This window comes from Archocentrus centrarchus, chromosome 2 (assembly GCF_007364275.1).
Source record: "Archocentrus centrarchus isolate MPI-CPG fArcCen1 chromosome 2, fArcCen1, whole genome shotgun sequence".
Taxonomy (NCBI): domain Eukaryota; kingdom Metazoa; phylum Chordata; class Actinopteri; order Cichliformes; family Cichlidae; genus Archocentrus; species Archocentrus centrarchus.
The window spans coordinates 18,665,380-18,690,770 of NC_044347.1; the positions used below are offsets into that span (position 1 = coordinate 18,665,380).

Consider the following 25,391-nt stretch of genomic DNA (forward strand, 5'->3'; position numbering starts at 1 on the left):
TGGAGGTAAATGTTATCAGTTTATGGTTTGTGTCACACTTTTTTGAGCTTCATTACCACTTGGAGAGTAAATGGTGAATGTTTGCAGACAAGTTGCCATCTTTCATGCAAACTATGGGTGTACCTTGCCCAAGTGTGATTGGAGCCTAAATTTGAGGGTTGTTGATTTCACAGAGGAGGTGATCCAACCATAGACAGTATAAAAGATGGAAGATAGCTTCCAGGTCTGAAAAATGAAGTCAGTGGCTTAAGTCTGAATTCCTTTTAATGGCCAGCAGGGGACAACTCTTTGGGTGGAAAATACTTGTAGTTATATAGAATTCAACAGAAAAACCATCCTTGACTTCCAGGCTCAGCAATCTCAGTAAACACTTTCCTGCTGACTTTATGGGCTCAATCACTAGTTTCAGCTCATATTAAATAAAATGTGATGTTAGTTTTGTAAATTATGGTCATTATCACAGTCAGAAAGTCAATTCTCATTGGCTAATGGCTTGTCCATTGCAAGTCATCAGCTTATAAGCATGTGGAGTCCTCGTTTTCACAGTCAGATCTGCACCTCCCTGATCACAGCCAGTCTCAAAACACCAAGCTGGCGATGTCTAAAATGCTCAACTCAATGATTCACTAAGCAGTAAGTCACATCACACTATTTATATCCATGTTTTATACCATCTATGGATCCAAAGAACATCAGAGAGGGCACATACAAGTGGTCAGAATGGTACTTCTAGACAAGATCTAAAAATAGTAGTTCCACTTTCTAGCGGCAGAGATATAGTGGATTTATAAGTGGCCTGAATATGCTTTTAGTTTGTCAGAATTTTGCAATCAAACCTTCTATATAGATTGATCACATATGCAGTGATAAGTAGGGAGTCCTGTTAAACATGCTTGCTGTTATACCCATCACATCGCATTCCTTTCTGTGACTCATCCTACCATCAAGCACAGCTGTTCACTCATGTATAAAACATTTTGCCTTCAAATATAGTTGTGCAAACTTGTCCTTTTTCAGCCTTAAGGAATCTTTGATTTCAGCAACAGCCACAAAGCTCAAAAGCTTAGGTACAATCTGCATGTGGATCAGCTGGTCAAGGCCTGACTCTGTTGCAAATAGCGCAACAAGAACTGGTAGTGAGCATATAAAGCCAGGCAAATGCTTTCTTTCTTGGAAAGGTGGTTTCCCCAACCTTCTGTGCTGTGCTTGATGTTGGTCTCTTGCTGATTAATAAAACCAAAATAAGGGCATGACATTGTAAACCTTGTTATTAGCAAAGGGGCAGTAATTAAGCAGATGTCTCCTGGGACTAAGAGGGTAATTAACGCTCATGATCAACATTCTTCCAGCGATGAGCTTGGCCTCGGAGAGTCGCAGGCTGCCACGCTTTCTGCCTGATTTAAGTTTCATCAGGGTTTAATGATTATATCAGATTGCTAAATATGTATTCTTAGGTTTAAAATTTTCAATGCAACATCTTCCATGTATGAAAATCTTTTGAGTTCAGTGAAAAATCAAAAAGCATCCTAGACGTGGCCACAGTTATCAAAAAATTCTCTGTGCCCTTTTGTAAAAGAGAAACCAAAAGTGTCAGGCGTCCGTTGCAGCAACATCATCTTTAGTGAGGAGGAAGAGGAGACGCAGAGAGTGGCCCAGATCTGCGCCTGTGGCGAGGGAGGAAGCGTTGCGTCTGCAGCGTGGCAGCCACAGCCTCTGCACTCTGAGGAAATGTCACGGCTGTCACACTGTGTAAGCCCTCAGGAGAGCAGTCGCTGAGAGCTTCTCCCTGATTACACTTCGCAAGTGCACCAAGGTGACTCACGAACACGTGAAAGTGAACTAAGCATGCATCTCTTCATATGATCATGTGTTTGCTGCATGCATGCACAGCTACATGTAACCTGCAGAGATGGCTTTTGCTCACACACACTTGAGGCTGTCACCTCAGAATTTATATTTACAGCAGCTCCTCATCAAGTCACAATGAGTCAGACTGACACTCTGTGATGTGCTGCACTAAGCTCTGCTGTCTGTGCAGCCACATTGATTCTCTACAATGCCTGGGCTAATGCATTCACAAGCAATGGAGAACATCAACACCATTTAGATACCATTGATCTAGCCCCCACTTGGGGCCAGGCTAATAGAGCATGTCTGGAATAATCAACCCAAGCTATAGACAGGCAGAGCTGCCTGCTGCACTCTGTAATGTGGGGCCTCGCCTGCACAGTGTGTCTGTGCTTTTATGCATCAGTTTGATGGTGTAATTTGGTACCATACAACTGTTTAACTGCCTGTTACCAATCCATGGCAGCTGATGTAATTATGATTTTGTGCAACAAGAGCGCTAACACTGGCTTTATTAGTGCAGATGGGGAGCAGAACATGTACACACTTTTTTACTGTGTCATGTGTGTTTTATTTTTCACAACACTCTGTATCTTTGTTCAGAAAAGTGATATAAAAAGTTAGTTCCTGCTTTCCTATAAACTCCGGATGCAGAACAACAGTTATCTGTTAACACATGGCATAAAGAGGACATGACTGGTAAAAAAAAAAACCTTTTGAGGCCTGCATGAAATATTTCAAAAGAATATTTTTACACAGGCCTTTTTGTATAGAAGTAACTTTCATGAGCAGAACAGACGATCTGAGCACTTTGTTCCTTAAAACTGGCTGTGAACTGATTTCTAGTCAAGGATTCTGGACTGATTTTCCAAGAAAATCTGAAGGGTGTGCCCCGCCTTAGCTTCTCTCTTCCTCTGCTCTACAGCCGAAACAGTAAGCAGTGCCAACTATCACTACCTTAAAAATGGAGTCCACTAATCACTGCAGTGCCAACAAACAAGCAGCTTCCAGCACAACACCACCATACAAACTCCTCATAAGGACAAAAACAAAGCCTGCTTAAGTTACTAATATCAAAGTTTCTGCTGCTATGTTCTAAGCTGATATGTTGGGCAGCTAAGGCCTCAGTAACACAGGCCTGGAGACCGGTGACCCCAGCAACCTCGGTTCACTAAAGAAAAATGTGCAGTCCCCAACCATTTGGTGAGTGGTTGCTGACTTTTGCTAGGTGAAATCGATTGCAAAGAAGGTGCTGTACCAAAAACCACCTTGTTATTCCTTTAGTCTCCCATATTTTGTGTGAAAGATGGCAACTTTTCACTTCTTGCCTCACTGAAGTAAAAAGCAGAAACAGAGAGCGTTCACCTTCAAAGTAAAACTTGTGTATTACTACTGCAACCGACACATTTCAAATGGTGCAACTTTAGCTTTTAAAGCAAACGGTCTCCATCTTCCAGTTTGCATGGCACATTTCACAGTTTAACTTCTGCTTAGCAAATAGCTTGGTGTCATCCATGAGCGTAATCACAAGGACTGCACTGTAAAGCTCTTTGTAACTAATTTCATCAGCAACCACTTGCCAACTGGTTGTAGGATGCACACCCGCTAGCAACTGGTGGTTTCTAACTAACCAGTCTCTAGGACTGCATGACTGAGGCTTAGCAATCAATTTTACAGTGACAGTGAAGAGGGTGATCTGCCCAAACCGGAATATGACCAATGCACAGACAGTAGAAAAGGTGGACAGAACTTATGGGTTTGATAAATGAAGCCAACACATAAGTGCCTTAAACCTTCCTTTTTTTTTTTTTCATTGCCAGCAGGGGGCGACTCCTCTGGTTGCAAAAAAAAGACTTCCATTGGCCCTTGGATCCCTTGCCCTGTATCCTCAGTAAACACTTTCCTGATGATTTTACGAACTCCGTAACTAGCTTCAGGATTATCCAGGATTATCCATTGGCTAACAACTTTTCAATCACAAGTCGTTAACCAATGACCATGCAGCCCTTATACGCTCTTGCCTTCTTTTGATGCTCAGCTCAAGGTTTGATAGTAGGATTTCATTAACCACTGGGTGATGTTATGGTGGCTACATCCATGTTTTATACTGGCTATAGACCAGTTTCAGGGGCGAAACTAGGGTCAACATCAGGAGGCAATCACAGGAAGGCATTCACATTTGTTTATTTGGGGGTTTAAAACTGGTATGACTTGCTGTCTAACATAGAAAAACACTGCTGAGCGCAGAAGGTCAGCTAATTCACGCAAAGTCCTGTGTCTGATCTGGCTGGTGAACATTTTCAATCATTACAGTATATCCAATATTGCAAAATAACAATGACAGTGTATAGCTCATTGCTCTGATTAATTTGAATAGTTGTTTCTGGGGGGTCTTTTTGTTTGACGTCAGGTTGTAAATGTGCAGCCCTTAGTATATCTAATGGTCCACATTAGACAACTCCCCCCTCACCCCCACCCCCCCATAAAAAATGCAAGAAAGCTTTCAAAAAGGTTTCCTGGTCTAATAGATATTAATAAAATATTAAGCTGACCATTAGCGTATCATTGCTGTCCAGACAAAGCCATGCATCATCACATTTGGTGATTTCTCCAGTACAGATAGGATAAGAAGATGAAAGCAATTCTGTCTCCTCACTGCATCACATATATATGGATATTTTTTTTCAGATTAGAACTAAGAAAATAAAAGCATGTTTGATCTAATGTGTATGAATGCTGTGTAGCGTGGTTTACTGTTACTTGCATGACCAGAAAATCAAATAAACCAATAAAGCTTCCATATTGCTTCCCATTTGTTTTCAGGATTCCAGTCGGCTTTAGTTTCGTCCATATGATGATGTGGGAGTCCCCGAGCACTTTCCTAGCTGTATTAAATTACACTCTGGGGTCACATCCTCTGAGCTAGCCTCATAGCCTCGACATATGTTGAATAAAAAAAAAATGATTCAATGACATCTAAGTAGCAGTAGTAGAGAAGAAACAAATGTTGCCTATTAGGCATTCTTTGTATATTTATTTATTTATTTATTTTTACCACTGGAGATATAGCCAGCACACAACAATAACACCACAGATAGTATAGAGAGATATGCTTTGGACTATTTAGCCCTTTTGCAGCACTGTTAGCAGATATTATTAATGATAATGATCAGGTGTTAACGTGAGAGCCACTGCAGGCACATCGCGCATCACTAGCAACAGAAAATGTAGCTCCTGGGTGGGTAGTTGCCATGGAAATCCACAGCAGACCCAGTGTTTGTCTCTGCCAGTGAGAGACAGATAATTGCCTCAGTCGGCTCAGTGGAGAACCTAGCAGTACCTGCAGACAATACTGAACACACGATGGTGAACATGCTGCAGTAATGTGTGGTTCTTGGCTTCTTTGTTACCTGCAGCAGGCCTTGGGACAATGGATCCAGTAGATGCTAGCTGCATAACAGGAATAGTCACTCATTTGGATTTACAAAGCTGGTTCTCAATAAGAAATGACATTTTTTTCAAAGTCATTAATGTCTCACTGATATGCAGAAGGTGTCCTTTGGTGTTGGTGCTGTTACACAGTGGGTTTATGACAATATCAAGACAGGCTTCACTCAGTGTGCCACATGCAGATACTTGTAAAAGACCTCATCCCGCTTAAGCGGCATCAGCTTTTAACGTGCACTGTTGTAAAGGTTAAACCAAACCATGCATGAATTTTTTTTTTTTCTAAGCCTAACCAAGAAATTTCTGGGGCCTAAACTAACCAGCATGTGAAAGAGAAAGTTAAAAAGGGGAGTAAAAACAAAGTGCACAACACAAAGCTCCTGAACAGGATATGGAGTGCAGATTTCTGGCTGACAAACTTTGGACTTGAGGACCATTATCTCTTGGTGTGCACTATCACAATGGATACATTAAGGCACTGATGCGTCATCTCAGAACTGTTAATGTCTGGTGCAAATTTAAGGCCAATCCATCCAGCTATCTAAAAACTGGTGTCCTATTTGTGGCCACAAACAAATCTCACCTAGAAAACCTGCGTCCATTAGTTACTACTCAGTGCAGGGAGACAAACTGCCTGCTAATGGAGCTGCAGCTATACTCCATGTCCATTGAGCAATAGTTAATCAATCATTTCCCTCTGTTAATCAGGCCAGTTTCAGAGACATGCCTGTAGCTTGAGTCACCATGCTGCAGAGGCCAGATGGTCAGAAACATCTAAACAGAGACAGCGCAGCAGAATGCGCCATGCTCATAATCTCCTGAGCGTTGAAAACACGCCAGCAGGACAGGTTTGATGTCTAGTGCATGCCAGGGAGAAAAGCTCTCTGCGAGGACAACAAGCATCTGACCGCCCAGCCCTGGGAAGTGACTCAGCAGCAGCTGTTGCCATGGGTTACCAGGCAGGACACCCATAGGATCCCAAAGAGCTCAGTGCTGACACATCTGATGCCCCCCCTCCCCCCAATCTCCCCTATCCCCTTCTTCCCTAAGACAGCAGAAACTCCACCCCATCGGCTGCTCCACCTTAAATCCTCCATCACTTTCTCTGGAGGTTCTGATGCAGGCCCGAGTAAAGCCACACAGCACGCCGTGGAGACGCAGGCGGTGCTAATCCCATCTGAGCGAGGACCTGGCCCTCTCTCCCTGTGCTAGCTCACTAACCCTCGCACCCTACCCCTCCTTCTCAGTGCAGATTAATACCTTATTAACAGCCTCTGACTTAACTAATCCACTTACACCAGCACGTAAGATCTGCGGACCATTACGTGGCCCGAGATCATCAACCCCCCGTCTTCAGCCTGGGAAGACACAAACTGATGATGTCTCGTCTTTGCGTTTGCCTTTAGTGATTGTTAGCCTCCGCAAGAAATATACCAAGTCAATCCTGCAGCAAAGACTAATCTGATTTGCTATCAGATAAATTCATTATCTGATAGCTCGGCATTCATCACTACACCTGTGCTAAGCAAACCAATGATGGCTCCACGCCTCCAAAGATTGAATAAAAGCTCTCATGAATTATGTCCACCTTTCCATGCACAGCAGGTCCTCTGCATGCATGCTGCTGACAGGAAATGTAAGAGATGTCATGCTAATGACATTAGGGCTGTGTGGGCGGTAGCTAAATTAGGACTAAGGCAGTTTAGGGTGAAGGGCTGAGTAAATCTCCTGCTGGGTCAGGGCCACGCTGTCCTAATAAGCCACTGCTCACCGGTGCATCACCCCAGCTAACAGCTAACCTGTTATAGATGCACCTCTGTTTTTATTTTCCTTCAGCACAGCAAATTTATGCTGCACCAAAACAGCCCTTTAGCTTTTAAAATGCCCGGCGTGATCAGTTCCTTAGTTGATCTAGTCTACTTCCTCAATTACAGGAGATTATTTTGTTCGATGGTGCTGGCTTTAAAGTGGAACTTGAGCTGACAGTGGTGTTCACAGCTTCCTCAAGAGAAAACATTCATGACAGGTGGTTCAACAACTTTAATTTCCCTTCCTCCCCTATGACACAAAGAAAAAAGAATATTTCCTGTGCTGGTAAATCCCTGCCATGAAAGACATTTAAGCCATTCAATGGCACCTCATCCCTTAAGTAATGCTATGGGATCGTAAGAGTGTGAGATAGTGTAGAAAGTGGGTTAGACTAAGACCTGAACTGTAAGCTGCAGCCAATTTAAATTCCCGCTAACTTTACCTTTAAGCGTGAGGATTGTGATGAAGCGTGCAGCAGGGCCGGGTGGGGTGGTGGGGGTTCACCGACTAAAAAGCGTGGATAAATGTCTGAGGATTTGTGTGGCATCGCCGGAGGAAACACTCTTGCAGCACACTTCTTTAGTAACAAATTCTTTTTTATTACAACATTTCACGGGTTTTTTTTTTCCATTTCTGGTAATGGTTTGTGGCAGAGTAACATGACTGCTGGGAATTTACAAAACTCCAGAGAATTTCGTTCTACGGTTCAAAGCAAACACATGGAATCGATTGGCAGAATCATTTTTTCTTTTTCTTTGCTCTCATTTGAAACAATTCAGAGACAACACAAAAGCTATCCCGAAATCACTCTCGACAAAAACAAAAAGGGCCAAAGCAGGTTACATTTTCACCGCATCTCCCAGAATCTAGATGGTATCGGTTACATTTTTAAATCCTTGTGTACATAAAAAAGAAGGAAAAAAAAAAAAACCCACTGTGAAAGACAACAGTATCAGTTTTTTTTTTTTGTGAGGGCGGGGGGCGTTTACATTTTGGCCAGCGTACAGACGAAGTTGTGCATTTCCGAAAATTAGAAAAAAAAAAAACCAAAACAATAAAAACAACAACAACAAAAAAAAAAAAAAAAAGCTTGACGCCTCAGCTTTGGCGCAAAAGCAGCCACACAGAAAGTTGGGTGATGGCGGTGGTGGTTGGTGATTTTTGGTGAGACAATGATGAGCTTCCTGGGACGCAGGCCACGCCCCATCCCTCAGGCCTCTCTTTCTCTCTCTCTCTTGCCACTGCACGTCGATGTTGGTGGTCGAGGCGGTGTTAAAAGAAGAGACGTGCGCCTTCTACGACCGTCTTCTGCAGTCCCCCCCCCCCATTCCCCTCTGCCTCAGAGAGATCTCCCTCATCTCCTCCCTACGGAAGGATGAGCACGCAGGTGGTTAAGGTGACAAAGCTGGAGGGGGGGGGAACCAGGGCTTTGGCGAAGGCATCATCCATCCACAGGCTGTGCAGCTTGGTTATCGTTTCATAATTTCGGTTACAAAGTTATACAGCTAAAAGAAGTGACTGAAAACAAGGCAATGCAGGAGGAGGGGTGGGGGGTGTACAGTGCATGACGGGAGGAGGGGCTTCACGACGTCCCTGCTAGCTTCTCCTGTTCGATGGCTGTGGAGGAGAGGGAAAAAAAAAAGGGGTGAGGAAGGGATAAAAATCATATTTTCCTGTTAAGAAAGAGAAGGAGACCAGGAGAAATGGAGACACTAACTTTCTTTTGTCGGCAGGGGATTCTTCTCCTGCGTCTCTGTCTTCTTCAGCTTGGACTTGTCGAATTTCTCCACCTCTGCAAGGTCGGGCTTGTCGCTCATGGTTGCAGTTAGTCTGAAAAATTGAACAAACAAACACAGATGATTTAATATTATCCTCCCGGGGCTGCGTACAACCAAAATTAATGATGGGATGCAAAGTTGTGCAATATATATATATATATATATATATATATATATATATATATATATATATATTTATGAAACATGCATATTTAATAGGCTTTTATATCTGAATGGCACTTTCGTTTTGGAAAAGGCAAAAAAAAAAAAAGAGCATGTGGTCCAAACTGGCATTTTATCAGAAGAAGGGCGTTGCCTAAAATCTCAGGCACCAGAAATCATTTGTTCAAGTTTAAATGAATGCGCAACCGCAACTACTTTTCCCCCTCGAATGTGCGCGGCTGCGGCCGCCTCCTTTTGTTCGCCTGCGGCTCAGCCCTCCCTGATTTGACTGCCTGCCATCCATCCCGTTACCCAACACACACATGCACAACCACACACACACAAAACCCCGGGATGTTGCACACAGCGGACAGACAATGAAGCCAGTCCAAGGCGTTCAGCGCGCATTTACATAACAATAGGAGTTCCCATGCTGGGCAGAGCGGGGAGAAATATGAAAAAAAAAATAGTGCCAGCTTGTGCGCATTTTTAAAAAAATAATATGACACTGAATGAATAAAATGTGTAATATTCTCGAGGGGCAATATGGATTCATAAGTGCCCACTAACATGGAAACTGTGCACAACATCCGCAAATTCACTTGTCACGTACTTCTCCCTTTGGGGCGCAATCTTTAAGGAACCACCGCCCAGACTGGCACGCAGCTGCTTCATCGTGGTCTTAAAAATTCATCCTCACTTTTTTTGTCCCCCACCCTAAAAATTTGCTCGAATACACCCATCAGGCGCGCTCATTAAAGAGGGGGGGAAAGCAGCGTGGATATCGAAAGGCATCGCTTTATAAACGGAACCAGGCGGGTGCAGGTCTCCCTCTCCCTCTCGCTCTCAGACACACACACACACGCACGCGCGCGCACACACACACGCGCGCGCGCACACACACACACAGCAACAAAGGAAATGGGCTGATATGCTTGAGACAAAGACACTGCACACATGCCCTCCCTGCTGTCTCATTACACTCTGATAGGAGCTTTTAAGAAGCAAGAAAAAAACAAGCTGCATTCTCCCGATTAAAAAAACAAAAATAAAAAAAAAATCACATTATCTCTTTTTTTTGTGAAATCTCTTTGGCACGTCTATTTCTCTGCGCCCTAACTCGCATCTATCCCGACACTTTAAACTCTCTTAAAGCCGCACACAGAGAGAAGCACAAAGGGCTGAAATGATACGCAGGACGGCGTTTTACTCACCGATGTGTTGGCTGATGTCTGGAAGGGTTCTGGTCACCGCGTTGTTGCAGCAGTACTGGCGCGTCTTTGCGCAAGCATTAGATATAGCCAGAAATATGCTAATGACATCTGACATCACCACCTCCCGTCCGCCGTTGCCCCCTGCTGGAGAAGCGCAGAACCTCCATCCTCAGCGTGAAACCAAACACTGAAACCTCCCCCAGAAAGTAGCCTCATTTTTTCACCTGGCAGAGGAAAGGAATGGAAATATGTGGGTTTATTTCTTGTGCGCCTGTGTTTTACTGTAATGGCTTCACGGAGATGAAGGGTGCACTCCATGTCTTGTTTTATAGCACGATATCCACTACACTGAGTTTAAGCACGCCTCTGACTTTTATTTTAGCTGGATTTGATCTGAAAATCGCTCTCTGAAGGCCGGACTTGCGTAAAAATATTAAAATGCGGCCTTCCTTGTGACTTCTGTGTCCGACTGCACATTTCATGCAGACTGGGCTCCACCTGGTGGCAGCTTCGCATAAGAACTTGCTAACGCATCCTGTTGCAATATCTCCACAGTCATTTATTTGCAGATAACATTAGGAAAATACAAACACATCAACGCACCAATAATCCTGCAATCCTGAGGTGCAACAGTTATCAGCAAACCGTGCAAGTAAAAGTTGAGGTGGTTTCTGCCCAGAGGTCAGGCCTCTCCAAAGGGTCAGCAGACACTTTTTTTAGCAAACAAAAGAAAAGAAAAAGTTCCTCTTCGTCTTCTTTTGGCTATTCCCTTCAGGGATCCCCTCACCGGATCATCTGCCTCCGTCTCACTCTAACATCCTCCTCTGTCACTCTTCATGTCCTCCTTCACTACATCCATGAACTTCCTCTCCTCTTTTCCTCCTGCCTGGCAGCTCCACATCCAACATCCTTTGTCCGGTGTATCCGCTATCCCTCCTCTGCACATGTCAATCTATATGAGAAGATATTAGCTCAGAAATATGCAGAACCTGTAGTAAAGGAATGAGTTTTTGTACCGGAGGCTCTCTATTTTGGCAGAATGCAGATAAAATGTGGAGCAATGTAGGAAGTGCGTTTGCCAGAAATGCAATCTTTAAACTTTCTTCCATCATATGACAATGATTCAGCTTTTTGGTGTGCATTCATAGTCAGGCTGTCAACAATGTCTTGCACATGACACTGCAAATACTGACCGATGCCCACAGAAGCTAAAGCAAGATGTGATAGGATCCTCAATAAGGGCCGGTCAAAGGTGGACCCACTGAGACATCAGAAACAAGCCAAGGGGTCTTAAATACAAAGATTAAACACATTTGAATCTTTCTAAGTAGGGGATCCCATTCTTTAATGTGCACTATTTGTGTAAGTTTATATTGTGCAATTTTTTTTTTTCTTAAAAGTATTGAGAAACTCATGCTGTTAGATACTGTAAGACAATGTGTGAGGTAGTGAAAAATGACTGCAGTCCAGATTGGAAAAAACTTGTTGATCTGAGGATGGTGGGGTCAGAATGTGGCGTAAACATGAAAGCACGGATCCATCCTGCCTTGGCTGCTCGTGGTGTAATGGTATGGAGGATGTGGTCTTCGCACACTTTGGGCCCTTTTCTACCAACTGAGCATCAATTAAATCCCACAGCCTACCTGAGTATTGATGCTGATCATCTCCATCCCTTTATGACCACCGTGCACCCATCTTCCAATGGCTGCTTCCAGCAGGATAATGTCAGGAGATGCCACAAAGCTCAAACTGGTTTCTTGAACATGACAGTGAGTTCACTGTCCTCAGACGGGCTCTGCAGTCACCAGATCTCAATCCAATAGAGCACCGTTGGGATGTGGTGGAACAGGAGATTCACATCAGCACCTGTGTGATGCCATCATGTCAGTATGGACCAAAATCCGAGGAACGTTTCCAGCACCTCGTTGAATCTGTGCCACAAGGAACTGAAGTTCTGAAGGCAAAAGGGGATCCAACCCAGAACTTGAGAAACATACCTAATAAAGTGTCAGGTGAGCGGATATCCAACCCAAAATGTAATGCCATCACCTTTGACTTGCTGCTGCTCCTCATCTTTTTAGTGTGCACTCTCTTCCAAATTCAGGATATTGCTGCCTCCTCTGCATCACTTTCCCTCTCAGAGGTCCTCAACTTATAGAAATGAACGTAATGTTCCTTTAATGCTGCTAAAGATGAAAGCAGAGACAGAGACGCTTGATGAAGCCACTGTCAAAAGCTTTATTGTCAAAGTGTCAAATATTTAAAAAATGAAACCACTTCTTTCTTTTTCTAAATCCACCTACAGGCAAACGGTGAACAATTCAAACAAATGTGAGCCATTACAGCTGATTCCCCATGTTTTTATGTTTTTAAACTACAAATCATGGCTGAAATCTTCAAACTATAACAAAGCTTTGGGCTCGATTTCTTATGACCTTTTGGAAAAGCGGGTAAAGCATCCACTGCACCTCGTATTCACTGTTACGTATTTTTTTAGTACAATTCTAAGTACAGAAGGCTGCCCTACAATCGCGCAACAGCAGCTTACTGAGCAAGGCTCGCTCAACGAAATAAGGAACTAAAAGTATTTGCAGCTCTCTGATTTGACTCCGTGCTCGCAGTCACGTCAGCACAATCACACTCGCCGTGCAGCTGGAACCGAGTGCAAAGCATAAACTATCAGAATCAAAGTGTCGGCTAGTTAAAGAGTTCGGCTACGACTGTAAGACTTTTAGCAGCTGTTACAAAGCAAACACTTGAGTGGCAGGAGGGGACACAATTTTAGGTTTATTACTGTGTGAAGCAGAAAGCGCCAAAATATCTCTAAGCCCATGACACAGTGGAACATTTCATTTAAAGTGAGCTACAAATAATACATGATGTTACATTATGGACCCTTTGGTTAAAGTGAAGGCCAGGAGTCCCGGAATCAAGGTTAGTAAGACTGAAACTGAAGCAACAACAGAGAGAAATAAAAAAAAAATAGATGCTCATAAATACAAAGTTGGTCTTCAGAGAAGGAAGTGATATTTCACTCTGTCTGCCTAAAGGACAATGTGTGGGCGTGACCTTTAAACAGTCACATGCGGTTTTTTTCTTCCCCTTCAGCTTCAACTGGGAGACGGTGCCCGAAAGTGCCGGCCTGATGGCCCGATGGGAGAGAGCCGCGGGGGTCGCCCTGCTCTCTTCCTTTATAAGGGTACGTGGCTGAAGAGGTAGGACACCGACTCGCCGTTGTGGGTTCTCCTGATGGCCTCTGCCAGGATCATGGAGATGTCAATGACCTGGAGGAAACGACGAGTTTGGAATATGAGACAAAGAGCAGTTTGTTCGGCACAAATCACATCTACTGCACAGCGTTCTTCCTGTAATGCGCCGTCGTGTTGGGAGGTAGAGTTTAAAGAAAACTGACTTCGAACTGCAACGTTTCCCCGAAGGAGAGAAACTGCAGAGATCAAACAAAGGCTCAATCATGTGTTTGCCTCAGCAGCTGTGCCACACACTCCCAACACATCCAAACTGCAACCTAAAAGTCTGATCTTTAAAGCTGTACAGGTCACACCACTGGATATCACTATTGATTTTCATTTTAATCTTACAGTTTTGATTAATTCTACTCAAAGACTGAGCAGTTTTACTACTGCAGTACTTTTTGAGGAAGTTTGAGGAATTTCACCTGCAGTTTTACTCCTAATTAGACACAATTAGACACTTCTGACTTTATTAAACTGGTGGAATAGCTGCTGCACAGCTGCAGCCAGTGGTGATCCTAACAAACTAATCAGTCAGTTGAGTGTTGTGCACCATCTAAAGGCAGCAGCTGTTGTGAGTGTGAGTGTGTGTGGCTGTGTGTACCTGTATTTTTGGACACGCCTTCATCTTCTCCTCCTGAGGGATGGTGTTGGTCACTACCACGGCCTCGAACGGGGCGCTGTTGATGCGAGATATGGCTGGACCTGAGAATATGCCGTGTGTGAGGATGGCGTAGACCTTCACAGCTCCAGCATCAATTAGCCTAAAAGTGGGATGATTAAAAAAAAGAAAAGTCTGATCTTTAAAGCTGTACAGGTCACACCACTGTGATTGAACACTTGGGGGTGCAGGGAAAAGAAAAAGTTACATAAGTGCGTTACTGCGTTACAGCCAAAAACAAAACAATCTAAGTGGCACTGACTTGTCAGCAGCGTGGCAGATGGTGCCGCAGGTGTCGGCCATGTCGTCCACCAGGATGGCCACGCGGTCCTTGACGTCACCGACCAGCACCATGCGGTCCACCTCGTTGGCCTTCTTCCTCTCTTTGTGGATCAGAGCGAAGTCCACGTTCAGCCGGTCCGCTATGGACGTCACACTGAGCAGAGGACAACCTTTAATTGCTTCTCAAACAACTTGATTACAAAGCTTTCACTGTAATCACTGGAGCGCGCTCCTGCTTCTCTAGAGTATGACATCAAATAACTTCCACAATGGCAGGCAGTTGGCAAACTAAGCAGATGATAATCACTGAGGTTCTGCTGATCGCTCCTAATGTCACCGTGAAAAAGGCTCAGCGATAAAGCTTTAATCAGGACTCGATACGCACATCAGCCGTCTGCAGCACGGCCATTCAAAAAGTGTTCACTCACTTATTTTCATTATACGTGGAAAATATGGTGTTTTGTTTCCCTCCTGACACGATGCTCAGGACCACGATGCTCAACCATAAAGCCAGAGCTTTATAGCCTTACATTCATCACCCAAGGGTGCCGTTTGGCTAGGTGCCCATGCTTTCCTTCATGACCCCCCCCCCCCCCCCCCCCCCCCAAACATATGCCTCAACACTCCTGAGTCTGAGCTCTGCAGCCTATTCCTTCAACCTCATGATTTGGACACATACGTGCTAGGGGTGGGCGATTTAGCCTCAAAATTATATCACAATATTTGCAGGAAATAAATACATTGATGACACCACAGAACAAAGAAATACTGAGCGACGTTTTATCTGTGACTGCAGCTGTCATCGATGACACACTACCCAATTCAAAGTGTAAATCTACGGCCACAAGGTGCCAGCAGCAGCAGCAGCAGCATAATAACACAGCTGCAGTGACATAGCATAAAATCAGCCGGCACAGCACTGCCTCACACTAGAACTGAAACTGAAAAAGATTTTCTTAATTCTTAATTTTGACCAGCTGCTTAAAGCCCTCCTTTACCACCATGTAACCAGCGCACAAGGGAACGTTAAAGATCACTGATATCATAATATGACACTTTTATATCACAAGAATTTATACTGGTATTGCAACCAGATGATATGGCGCAGCCTTGCACATAGTTGGACTCCAGTCACGATGCAGAAACCCCTCAAAGATGATTAAGGGAAACACAGGGTATGATGGGGTATAAAGTATAAATTAAAGAAAGTAAAAATGAATTACGACAGTGCTCTGAGTTCACTGTCTGCAGCTTATTAGCAGACTGCAATATACTGAGATATGTGGTGCTCCTTAACCCCATTATCTCTTATCGCAGCATCGTACCGTTTTGCTCCTCCTGCGTCTGGAGACACGATGATACAATTCTTCCATTCGGGAATGTGTTCCTTGATCCACTGCAGGACAGCAGGCTCAGCGTACAGGTTGTCTACAGCAATGTCAAAGAAGCCCTTAAAAACAAACCAAAAAAGAATCAGAGCAAAAGTTCAGTTTAAACTGAAACAATAATTAGCTCATATACTCAAACTGCTACTGTGAATAACACCAATCACCTGACAGCTTAATACAAATGACACGACCAACGGTATTAGCTTTGCATAAGAGGCTGGAGGAAAGTGGTAAAGCAATCCAACTACAAGCATCTGTACAGCTCAGGAAATCACTCATTTTGATTTCTTTTGGCATGGATTAGGTGCTAATTTGTGAGATTTAGAGGTGCTAGCAGGCAGATTTTATGACCTTTGCGTGGCTGTTTTCTCAGTCTTTATGCTAAGCTACACTAATTACCTTCAGTTACATTTTAACTGTGGAAAAACAAGACAGCTCTGCAACAAAGTGAAACAGCTGGAGAAGGCTGATTTAATAACCTACCATCGTTTTACTGTAATACACACACAGACACACACACCAGCTGGAAAACCCGGTGCACTAACCTGGATCTGTGACGCGTGGAGGTCCATGGTGATGATATGGTCCGCACCAGCCACAGACAACATGTTTGCTACCAGTTTGGCTGATATGGGCGCTCGACTCTGAAACAGACACCAAGGCACAGAGGTAAGTATACCTGGGTAAATATACAGAAACATGCAATGCTGAAGATATTGCCAAAATCACTCTGTTAACCTGCAGTACCTCAATACTGACATTAAGTGGCGTTTCAGCCAGCCTCATTTCTTTTTCACAAATATTATTTACATCCAAAATGAAACAAACTGTAACAGCTATAAAAGCTCCAACAACCAGAATAAAACCGCTCCCTCGTTTTGCTGCAACACAAGTTCAAAGTTTATGTGCCGCATCAAGACATATGTGAGGACGTCAGATGCTGAAGCAGAGCTACATGTAGGCTGCCCTGTCTTTGTCAAAGACCTTTCCATAGCAATGTAGGTCTGGCTGTCGCTCGGGGCCTGTGTAATTTAGCTGATGCATTCACTGGAGAAAAGCACGTAGATGTGCACGTCGGGGCTTACGGGCTTGTTGACAGAACACTCGAATGCGTGTTCGTGACGGTGGAGCTGCATTTGTGTCCGTAATTAGACCAAATGGGGAGTTCGTGATGGCTAGACGCTCACAGCATCAGGATAAAGCGAGCAGATGTGAATGAAGGCTGAAATATGTGGGATAAAAAGACTTTAGCTGTTGGTAGGTTAATTATTCATGTGAAACAGCTCTGTAAACAGTTGCTGCTTAGATGGTTTTTCCTCCATCTATTCATTTTCTTCCACTTATCAACTTTAGCATCGTTGTGGGGGTAGAGGGGCTAACCCAGCTGTCATAGGGGGAAGATAGATTTTTTTCTACTTTAGGAAAAAAAACTACCATAAAACTAGCTTGTTCTTCAGTATTAATATAGCAAATATTCAATTTTAAAATGATTATTTTACAGTACTGTGTAAAAGTCCAGAGCTACCCCTCATTTCTTTGTATTTTGCTAGGAAAATGGGGGCACAGATGTTGAAACATGTGCAAACATACAGTGAAATACAGCATATAAGGCTTCAGGAACAGTTCTCCTGAAGACGACTTAAAAGCTCTTCTTTGGATGTTTCTGCCTTTTGTTCTGTTCTCAGTCAGCATGATCTCACACTGCTTCAATAATGTTGAGGTCCGGGCTCTGGGGAGGCCAATCCACGACTGATGGTGTTCCACTGTGTGTTTTTCTATCCAGGTAAGATTTTACTGCACTGGCAGTGTGTTTGAGAACATTTTCATGGTGAAAAATTAATCTGCTGCCAATCAGATATGTTTCAGAGGGTAGTGCAGGGTGAATAAAAATATGTGCTTGTAATTCCAACAGTTTTGGAAGGATCTCCAACACCACTGACTGAAATGCAGCTCTGAACCATGACAGAGCCTCCACCACGATGGCTGCGGACACTGTTGCTTCTCTCCTGACCTCCAATTTGAGCCAAAAATATCAAAATCTGGATTCATCACTCCATCAGACCTGCTGCCACTGATTTTTCAGGGTCCCCCCCCCCCCCCCCCCCCCCCCCCCCCCCCCTACAGCCACCCTTCTACTGAGACCATTTCTGATGAGGCTTCAGTGAACAGTAGCTGGATCAACTGAAGGGTCAGATGCATCTCTCAGGACCTGTGTCAGGTCTTTGCTGGATTTTTTTCCCTATTTCTTAAGGACATGACTTTCAGATACTGTTCATCTGCTGTAGATAGTTTTTCAGACCCACCCCTTCTACATTGGTCCTCCGTGTGTCCAGTTCTCTCAGATTTTTTTTTTTTTTTTTTTAAAGGACACACTGCACACCATGCTGAGATATGCCAGGTTTTCAGCTGATACCTGTCTGGGAATCACCTTGTTGGTGCAAAAATACTATTTTATACCTCTCAAACTGTTATCTTTGGTATTTTTCTCAGATTCAACTAAAGAAACGGGAACAACCGATGTGTTTTTGTGACAAGCTGCTAGCAACAAAGTGCCTAAAGACACAATTTAAAACGTGTTCTCTGCCAAGTCGTCTATTATGTATAGATACAACACTGGCTCATCCCTTGAGTTAGAAGCCTTTTTTAATGCTTGAGTGATTCATAGGTCAATGTTAGACGGTTTAACAAACAAAAAGACCAAAAACATTCTTTTGAAAATGGTCAGGTACAAAAACTAGACTGAAAAAAACCTTTGAAAGACTTTTAGAAAGCCTGGAGAGCTTATTGCTCGACGCCACTTAAAAATGACAAAAAAAAGCAAAATATAAAGAAATGAGGGCTGGCTCAAGACTTTTGCACAGTACTAAATACTCCAGCTAGAGCTTTACTATTAGTGTTGTGAAATATGAACTGGGTTTAGTTTGTAGAGCATTTCCAAATACACAGCATCTGGCAGGAAGCCTGAAACCGGCACGTTTTTTTAGTAAAATCTTTATCTAAAGTCAACAAGTGGATTAGGTAAGAAAGTGGTTGCAGAGCTTTGATCCCCACATGTTACATCCTCATGTAAAAGAAACGAGCTCTGATTAAATAAGTGGAGCTCAGTGCATATGCAGAATGAAGGTGAGGGGGAAATAAGAAGGAAGGAGGAGAGGACACTAATTCCCTGGATAAATATCTCTGCAGGTGCTAATCAGCTGAAAAACCACAGCCATCTCGCTGCTTCACACACACATCATTTTCTGCAGTGATCACATTAACAACTGTGGCAACACAAAAGATAATGATTTACAAGCTCAGCAGCTTGAGCCAGTTTCTGACACGTCAGTCTCTGCCTGCAAACCAGCGCTGCTCTTGACCTTGTGAGATTTCTTACTAAAACGTCACTGCGATCGAGTTAATACGTCAACCTGCAGTGCCACGGGGAAACAGTGGCATTCATCACGGACCTGTTTTGTCTTGTTTGCGAGTTTACGCATTTTAACATCTCCCACAAAGGCAAATTTTTATTCTTTATGTGTTTACACAGCAGCGTCCACTCAAGCTGGTGCCCACGGGACGATTTATATTTGTAGAAGCTTACGGCCAGTTTGCAGCCTTCTCATAAATGTTAACTGAGGGGGTTAAAGTAATATAAATATATAAGTAGTAGATCACAAGGATAACCGGAGTGGACTTTAGTACCATTCTGCTTATAAACTCTTTATGCTATAAGGATTTGAGGGAGGTGAGGTGTTTACCTTGTCTTTCTTGTCCTGGCGGGCGTAGGGGAAGCAGGGGATGACGGCAGTGACTCGGGACGACGAGGCGATCTTGCAGGCGTTTATCATGATTAGCAATTCCATTAGGTTGTCATTAATTTCACCGCAACCACTCTGAATGATGTACACATCTTCACCACGCACACTTTCCCCAATTTCCACACTGTTTAAAAAAAAAAAAAAGATTACACTTAGAGGAAGACCTCAGAGATGCAGTCAAAGTAAACAGCCAGAGAAACACAAGAGCCTGTGAGTCAAGACAACTACAGAGAGCCCCACAATTACTGACCACACAAGCGCAAGATCAGAAACACCCTCCAAACAAACACAACATAGATAACAAGACATTCAAAATAGACATAAAAATGACCACAAAGAGACCACAACCACTTACAGACAGACACAAATCAACCACAAGACCACAAAGAGATGCTAAACACTACACAAAATAGCCATAAATTACCAAAAAGACACAAGTCAACCACAAAAAGAGAAAAATGTCCACAACACAAATGGGCCCTAATTGTCTCAATGCTCAAACCCAGATAAGTGAACTGAAGAAAAAAAATAGCCACAAATAACTCAAAATGACCCAAAAATGGACTAAAAACTTCCACACAGACACAAATGTCTGAACCCAGCTAAGCGTGGTGTGGCACTCACTCTCGGTCTAAGTCTTCCAATTTGATGTCAAAACCATTGTTGCTTTCTGTGATTCTCTTTAACATGTCAAACGCCTGCAGCCGCTCCACGTTTTTCCTCAAAAAACCCCAACAACACTTTTGTAATCACGAGCAGTTGAGTGTTTGCCCACTCAGCTTTGACTCAAACCTGTACAGGACACTGCAGGCCTGAGCGTTAAGGGGCAGGTTTGGGCCGGGCCCCTCTGCTCATCTGAGGCGCTGCGAAAAATCAGGTCAAGCGTCAGTCACAAGAAGGAATTTAGTCTGACGCAGACACTGTGTGTGTGCGCGCGAGACATTCCTCTGTGGGAGCTGACCAGGTCCCATCAGCCTCAGTCGTGATCACTGCACACGTACAGATGTTCAGAGTGAGAGTCCAAGACAGAAAACTGCAGTTTTTATGGTTTTATTTTATTAAAATGTGACATGTTTACATCTTCTTTTGTCCAGCCAGCTGTCCAAAACTCAAAGATATTAAAGTGACAGGAGCCACTGCTCTACCTGTTTACTGAAAAAGCTAATTTAATCTAATTATTGCATTTTTCAGGTGCCACTTGCTTTAGCTTCATTTGCAACAGCAGCAACAAATGATTAGATTAAAATCACTGATCAATCTGACCTGAATTCAATACTAGCATTCTTCTGATGTTAAGAGGTCATCTCAGACCCCTTCAAATATTGATTCAGCAAACAGCTAATAGTATTTAGTCATATCAGCACAGACTGTGCAACACTGATACTGTAATACAGCGGCTATGTCTGTAAAGTTTGTCCACTAACAATCTCAAATTTCCGCTTTATTCTCTCTGGAAAACCACAGTTTTGCACGCATGTCTTCTTAAGCCGGGTCTTTGAGCTTCATTAGCCTGAGCTGAGTGCGTCAGGATGAGAAAATAATCTTTGTTTTGTGTCGCACAAACAGCTGCGTTCCCAAGAGAGAAAACTCACTGCAGATAATCAGAGTTTTCCCTGGATTTTCAGAGTTGTGTGTGGAAACGTGAGCAGGAGAAAGGAGGAGTTACAAGGGGATAAAAGGGTCCAGACACCTTTAGGAACGGCGACGCCGTTTAACGGAGGAGGCTGCAAATTACAAAAACAACAGATGCAGTCGAGTGCAAGAGGATGCTTTTATCCAGAGTGCACCACAGAGTGAAACCACCCCCCCTGAGTAAACCCAGCGGGAATTAAATGCTCGCTGACCCACCAAAAATAATCACACAGCACTTCAAAACAGCACTTCTCTTATTAATGCATCCAAAAGGGGAAAAATGCACTTAGATGAGAGGATCCTACGCAGCCACATGTGTGCTGCGAGCTGGGGTCAACACAGTCATGCAAACAGGCACACATGAAAGCCAAAGGGTCATCCTGCAGGAGGCTCCAGACAGGCTGCACAACCGGAGTTCAAGGCCACAGGCAGCAGAAGTAATAAAAGTCCTGTGCAAAGCTTGACGTTATTAAAGAGTAGCTGCATGCCTGCAGACACTGATTAAACTGATGGTGAGCTTGGCTATTGTAGAAACAGGCTCAAATGAAGCACACGTGATGCAACCAGTGGAGAGTTAACTAACTTCTCTTATACACAGAGGCACTCCTGAAAGAAACATGAGCTGTACGCTTATTTAACACTTACTTTATCTGCATGGCTGCTGTGGTGGAGTTGTTTTTTTAATATATTCTAATGCACTTATCCGTATTTCATAGTCTATAAAATTAGCAAACGAATCCAAGACTAGGTTAAATAACAGCCCTGCAACCAGCATCCACTATCGGACACACTGGCCCCCGCCGCCCAGCACAGTAGCGGTACTTGAACCGCAGGAATGTTGAGCAATGTTGAACAGTGGCGCCTTCCTAGCTAACATAACACATCTTAACTGGCTGTAATGGGCTTTTTAAATAAAAAGATAAACGCTCGGTGTGCAGTTTTCGGCGCAGATACAAAATGTGACCTTAAACAGACGCCACGTTAGCGTAGCTTGCGTTAAGAAAATATTACGTTGCGCAAGTTCACAACACCGGTTCACACCTGTTGGTTAGAAAGCACGAAAGGCAGGTGAACACAAGAGTTAAAAAAATGCCGAAAACAAGCCCCTCAGCCAAGGCTAGCGTGGGTGTCCGATAAAGGGAGCACCGACTTTAGCACGCTAACCTGCAGTGTTTACATGTGGTTAGCTCGTCACGTGTGGACGCGAATAGTAAACTATTGTTAGCCTGAAGCTAACCCTCCCACATGGGACACCGAGGCTGAAGCAGCGTCACGCGTTAGCGTCAAGATAACTAGCATGGTCTTCATATCCTAAATATATATCTATACTTGCCATGTCTCCTGGTTGCTGAATTTCTTCGTTATCACTTTTCCCAGCTCCAATCCCAGCCGATCCGCCACTTTCTGGGACAGGTCGTGGTGGGAGCTCCCGCTAAAAAGCACGATGTTAGGCATATCCGACAAGCCGGCGCTGCTCGCTCGATAAAATGAAAAAAAAAAAAGAAAGGTATAAAAGATACGAGGAGATACCCTCGCTTTAAGGGTGGTTGGGGGGGAAAATGAAGCTTAATGTTGCAGAGTGAGCATTGCGCCACTGATGCTGCTGCACAGAGGACCGTCGGCAGAGAGGAAATTACAGGTCGGTGTTTGCACTGCAAAGGGAAGTCCCGCCCCTCACTGGACTGCTGTCAATGCCCCTTAAAATCGATCCTTTGATTGGCTTAAAATGTCCCATCTTACCTGAAATCCTCTCATTTTTGTATTTAGTTATTTTATCTTGTATATAAGCTGTATTATGTGTCGATGCTATAGGAGCGTCTTAATATAAAATACGTCTGCTTTTAAGCAGTATTAATGTGAGCAAACTCGTTAAATCCTCTTATGAATTACTAATTATACGGTTATTATTCATTCCAACAGAAACAAGCTTTCCTTTTTAAATGTGCTATTAATTATTAATGCACCAAAGCCTTTCCTCATACTATTCTCATTGAGGGTTAGTCCATCTCAAATCATCACATTTCCTGCTCAGCCATCTCAGATTTGTCAAAAAAAAAAATTATGGTTCAAAGTTTGGACAAATATAATGATTGGTGTGAAATTTTAGCTTCATATATAAAATATTTTTCTAGATATAATTTTTAAAAAACCCATCCACCTATTTTCAGGCCTATTCAGGCAATGCTTTTCATAATGAATCAGGATCTGATATTTGGAACAGATACATCAAATAAATATCTGAGTATTGGCTGCTTAAAATATGAAAAACAAAAAAAAACCCTTCACATTGCAAAAGACAAGTAGTGAGAGTTGAATGGTGGTATATGGTTGAATTTCACAGTCATGCCAAATGAAACATATAGAATACGTTATAAAATTTTTAGACACAAAAGTGCAGAAAATGTCATTTTCATTCAACTTTCGTGCTAAATTGAGCAAATATGACAAGTTGTACCAAAAAAAAACCCTACCTAATTCTATTCGCTAACAGTGTAGATTCATTTAGATAGATATCTCAGTTTTGGCCAAAATATGACTTAGGCCATTATGCTATTAGGCTAACGTCATGGTCCTCTAAATATAACTAATAATTTGGTTAAATATACCCTTTTTTTCCCAAGACCTACCCTTCCTACCATTAAGAGACCTACTGCCCCGGATGACTCTGATATTTCAGGTTGTTTAAAATATACTAAGATGCATTAAAAACACAACGCCTCAGATTTCAAAGTGCAAGAAACGTGCTGGAAGTGGGTTGAGGGACCATTTTCCAAAATATATCTTGAAAGGTATTTGAAAATTTCACAGCAAACTTTGGACCTTAAAATTTGTAGGCCAATCGGAGGCGGTCGAGCAGAGGGCCCACCATGATTTGAAACAGAATGACTCATTATCTTCTATTCGTGTGACCCTGTGCATCATTTCATTCCATTCATTTCTCTCATTTGCTTGAAGTTATTCTGTTTCAACCTATTTATGGGAATGCAAATAGATGAATGCAAAACTGAGTATTTATGAGGTGTTTTTTTCAATCTTTTATGGGGGATTTCTTTTATATTTCTTTTAATTGGTTGTGCAGGAGCTGCTGCTGAAGTCCTGTTCTAGATCAAATGTTTAATTGATCCTGACCACAGGAAAAGGAGGCCGCCTGACAGCTGCTTCTTGGCCGCTGCCTAAATGCAGCGTGCACACTTGTGACACTGGGTTTTGAGTAATTTGATTTGCCGCTTAGAGAGAAGTCATCTGAAACTTTATGCCTCTCATGCCTCCCCTTCATTTTCAGTGATGCACTCTCTTGCTGTCATGTGCTAGCCAGCTAATTTTTCAAGCTCAATCAGTGAGATAGAGAACTGCAGCCAGGACTCTGCTGTCCACTCAGCAGATACCCTAAAACCAATACTACTGATTATTTGGATTGATTTGCACTATCACGGACACAGAGCAATCATTTCAACGAGATAAGATCACAAAGATCCTCGCATCTTTGCCTCATCAGCTAAATCATGAGCAGACACCAGCGGTCTCTACGTCTCTCGTATTGATTTGGTCCAGACTGCTTGTTGCTGATGGCGAAAACCCACGAGGCAGCAACAAGTTATCCTAACAGTGACCCACTTTAAATGACAAACAACAGGAGCCACTTGTATTTTTCAGAAATATATTTTATAGATGATGTCAGAGATGAAATGTCCAAAGCGTAGGTCCCAAAGAAAGATAACATTTTTCATCAATAGAGACAAACAACAAACAAAAAATAACTTTTTTTAAATCCATTTACATGTAAACCAAGAATTGCTCTTGAGCCACAGTGGTTATATATATATGTATAGAACTGGCCGAGGTGGGTGTGACAATCAAACGACGATGCCCTTTTGTTTTTATTTTCCAAACCTTTTCTCAGCTGATTTCTCTAGTGCCCGTTTAGAAATCTTTGATAGAGGAACATTCTTTGGGAGTCTTTTTAAGGTCTGAATGTAGCAGAGGTTTGGCAGAGCACGTTTCTCTTAAGCACAGTTCATACAAGTTGTAAGTGCTTAAAAATCACTTATCCAATAAGAACGATATCAAATGTTTCTCAGTGGAGTTATTTGGACAAAGTCTTTTGAATTGTTTGCCCAC

The 25,391-nt window shown here is 43.1% G+C and overlaps 2 protein-coding genes across 2 annotated transcripts; both read right to left on the reverse strand.

Moving 5' to 3' along the window:
* Window positions 1-7,731: 7,731 nt before the first annotated feature.
* On the reverse strand, window positions 7,732-10,413 carry LOC115797521 (thymosin beta-4). The gene is made up of 3 exons (XM_030754117.1): window positions 10,259-10,413; window positions 8,822-8,934; window positions 7,732-8,721 (listed from the first exon to the last, which is right to left on the reverse strand). Exons 2-3 carry the CDS (start codon window positions 8,919-8,921, stop codon window positions 8,687-8,689), a joined length of 135 nt encoding a protein of 44 aa, XP_030609977.1. The 5' UTR covers window positions 8,922-8,934; window positions 10,259-10,413; the 3' UTR covers window positions 7,732-8,686.
* Window positions 10,414-12,476: 2,063 nt separating this feature from the next.
* LOC115797515 (ribose-phosphate pyrophosphokinase 2-like) lies at window positions 12,477-22,912 on the reverse strand. The gene is made up of 7 exons (XM_030754106.1): window positions 22,606-22,912; window positions 19,581-19,764; window positions 16,386-16,484; window positions 15,778-15,902; window positions 14,433-14,606; window positions 14,114-14,273; window positions 12,477-13,542 (listed from the first exon to the last, which is right to left on the reverse strand). Exons 1-7 carry the CDS (start codon window positions 22,725-22,727, stop codon window positions 13,450-13,452), a joined length of 957 nt encoding a protein of 318 aa, XP_030609966.1. The 5' UTR covers window positions 22,728-22,912; the 3' UTR covers window positions 12,477-13,449.
* Between the last annotated feature and the right edge of the window lie 2,479 nt (window positions 22,913-25,391).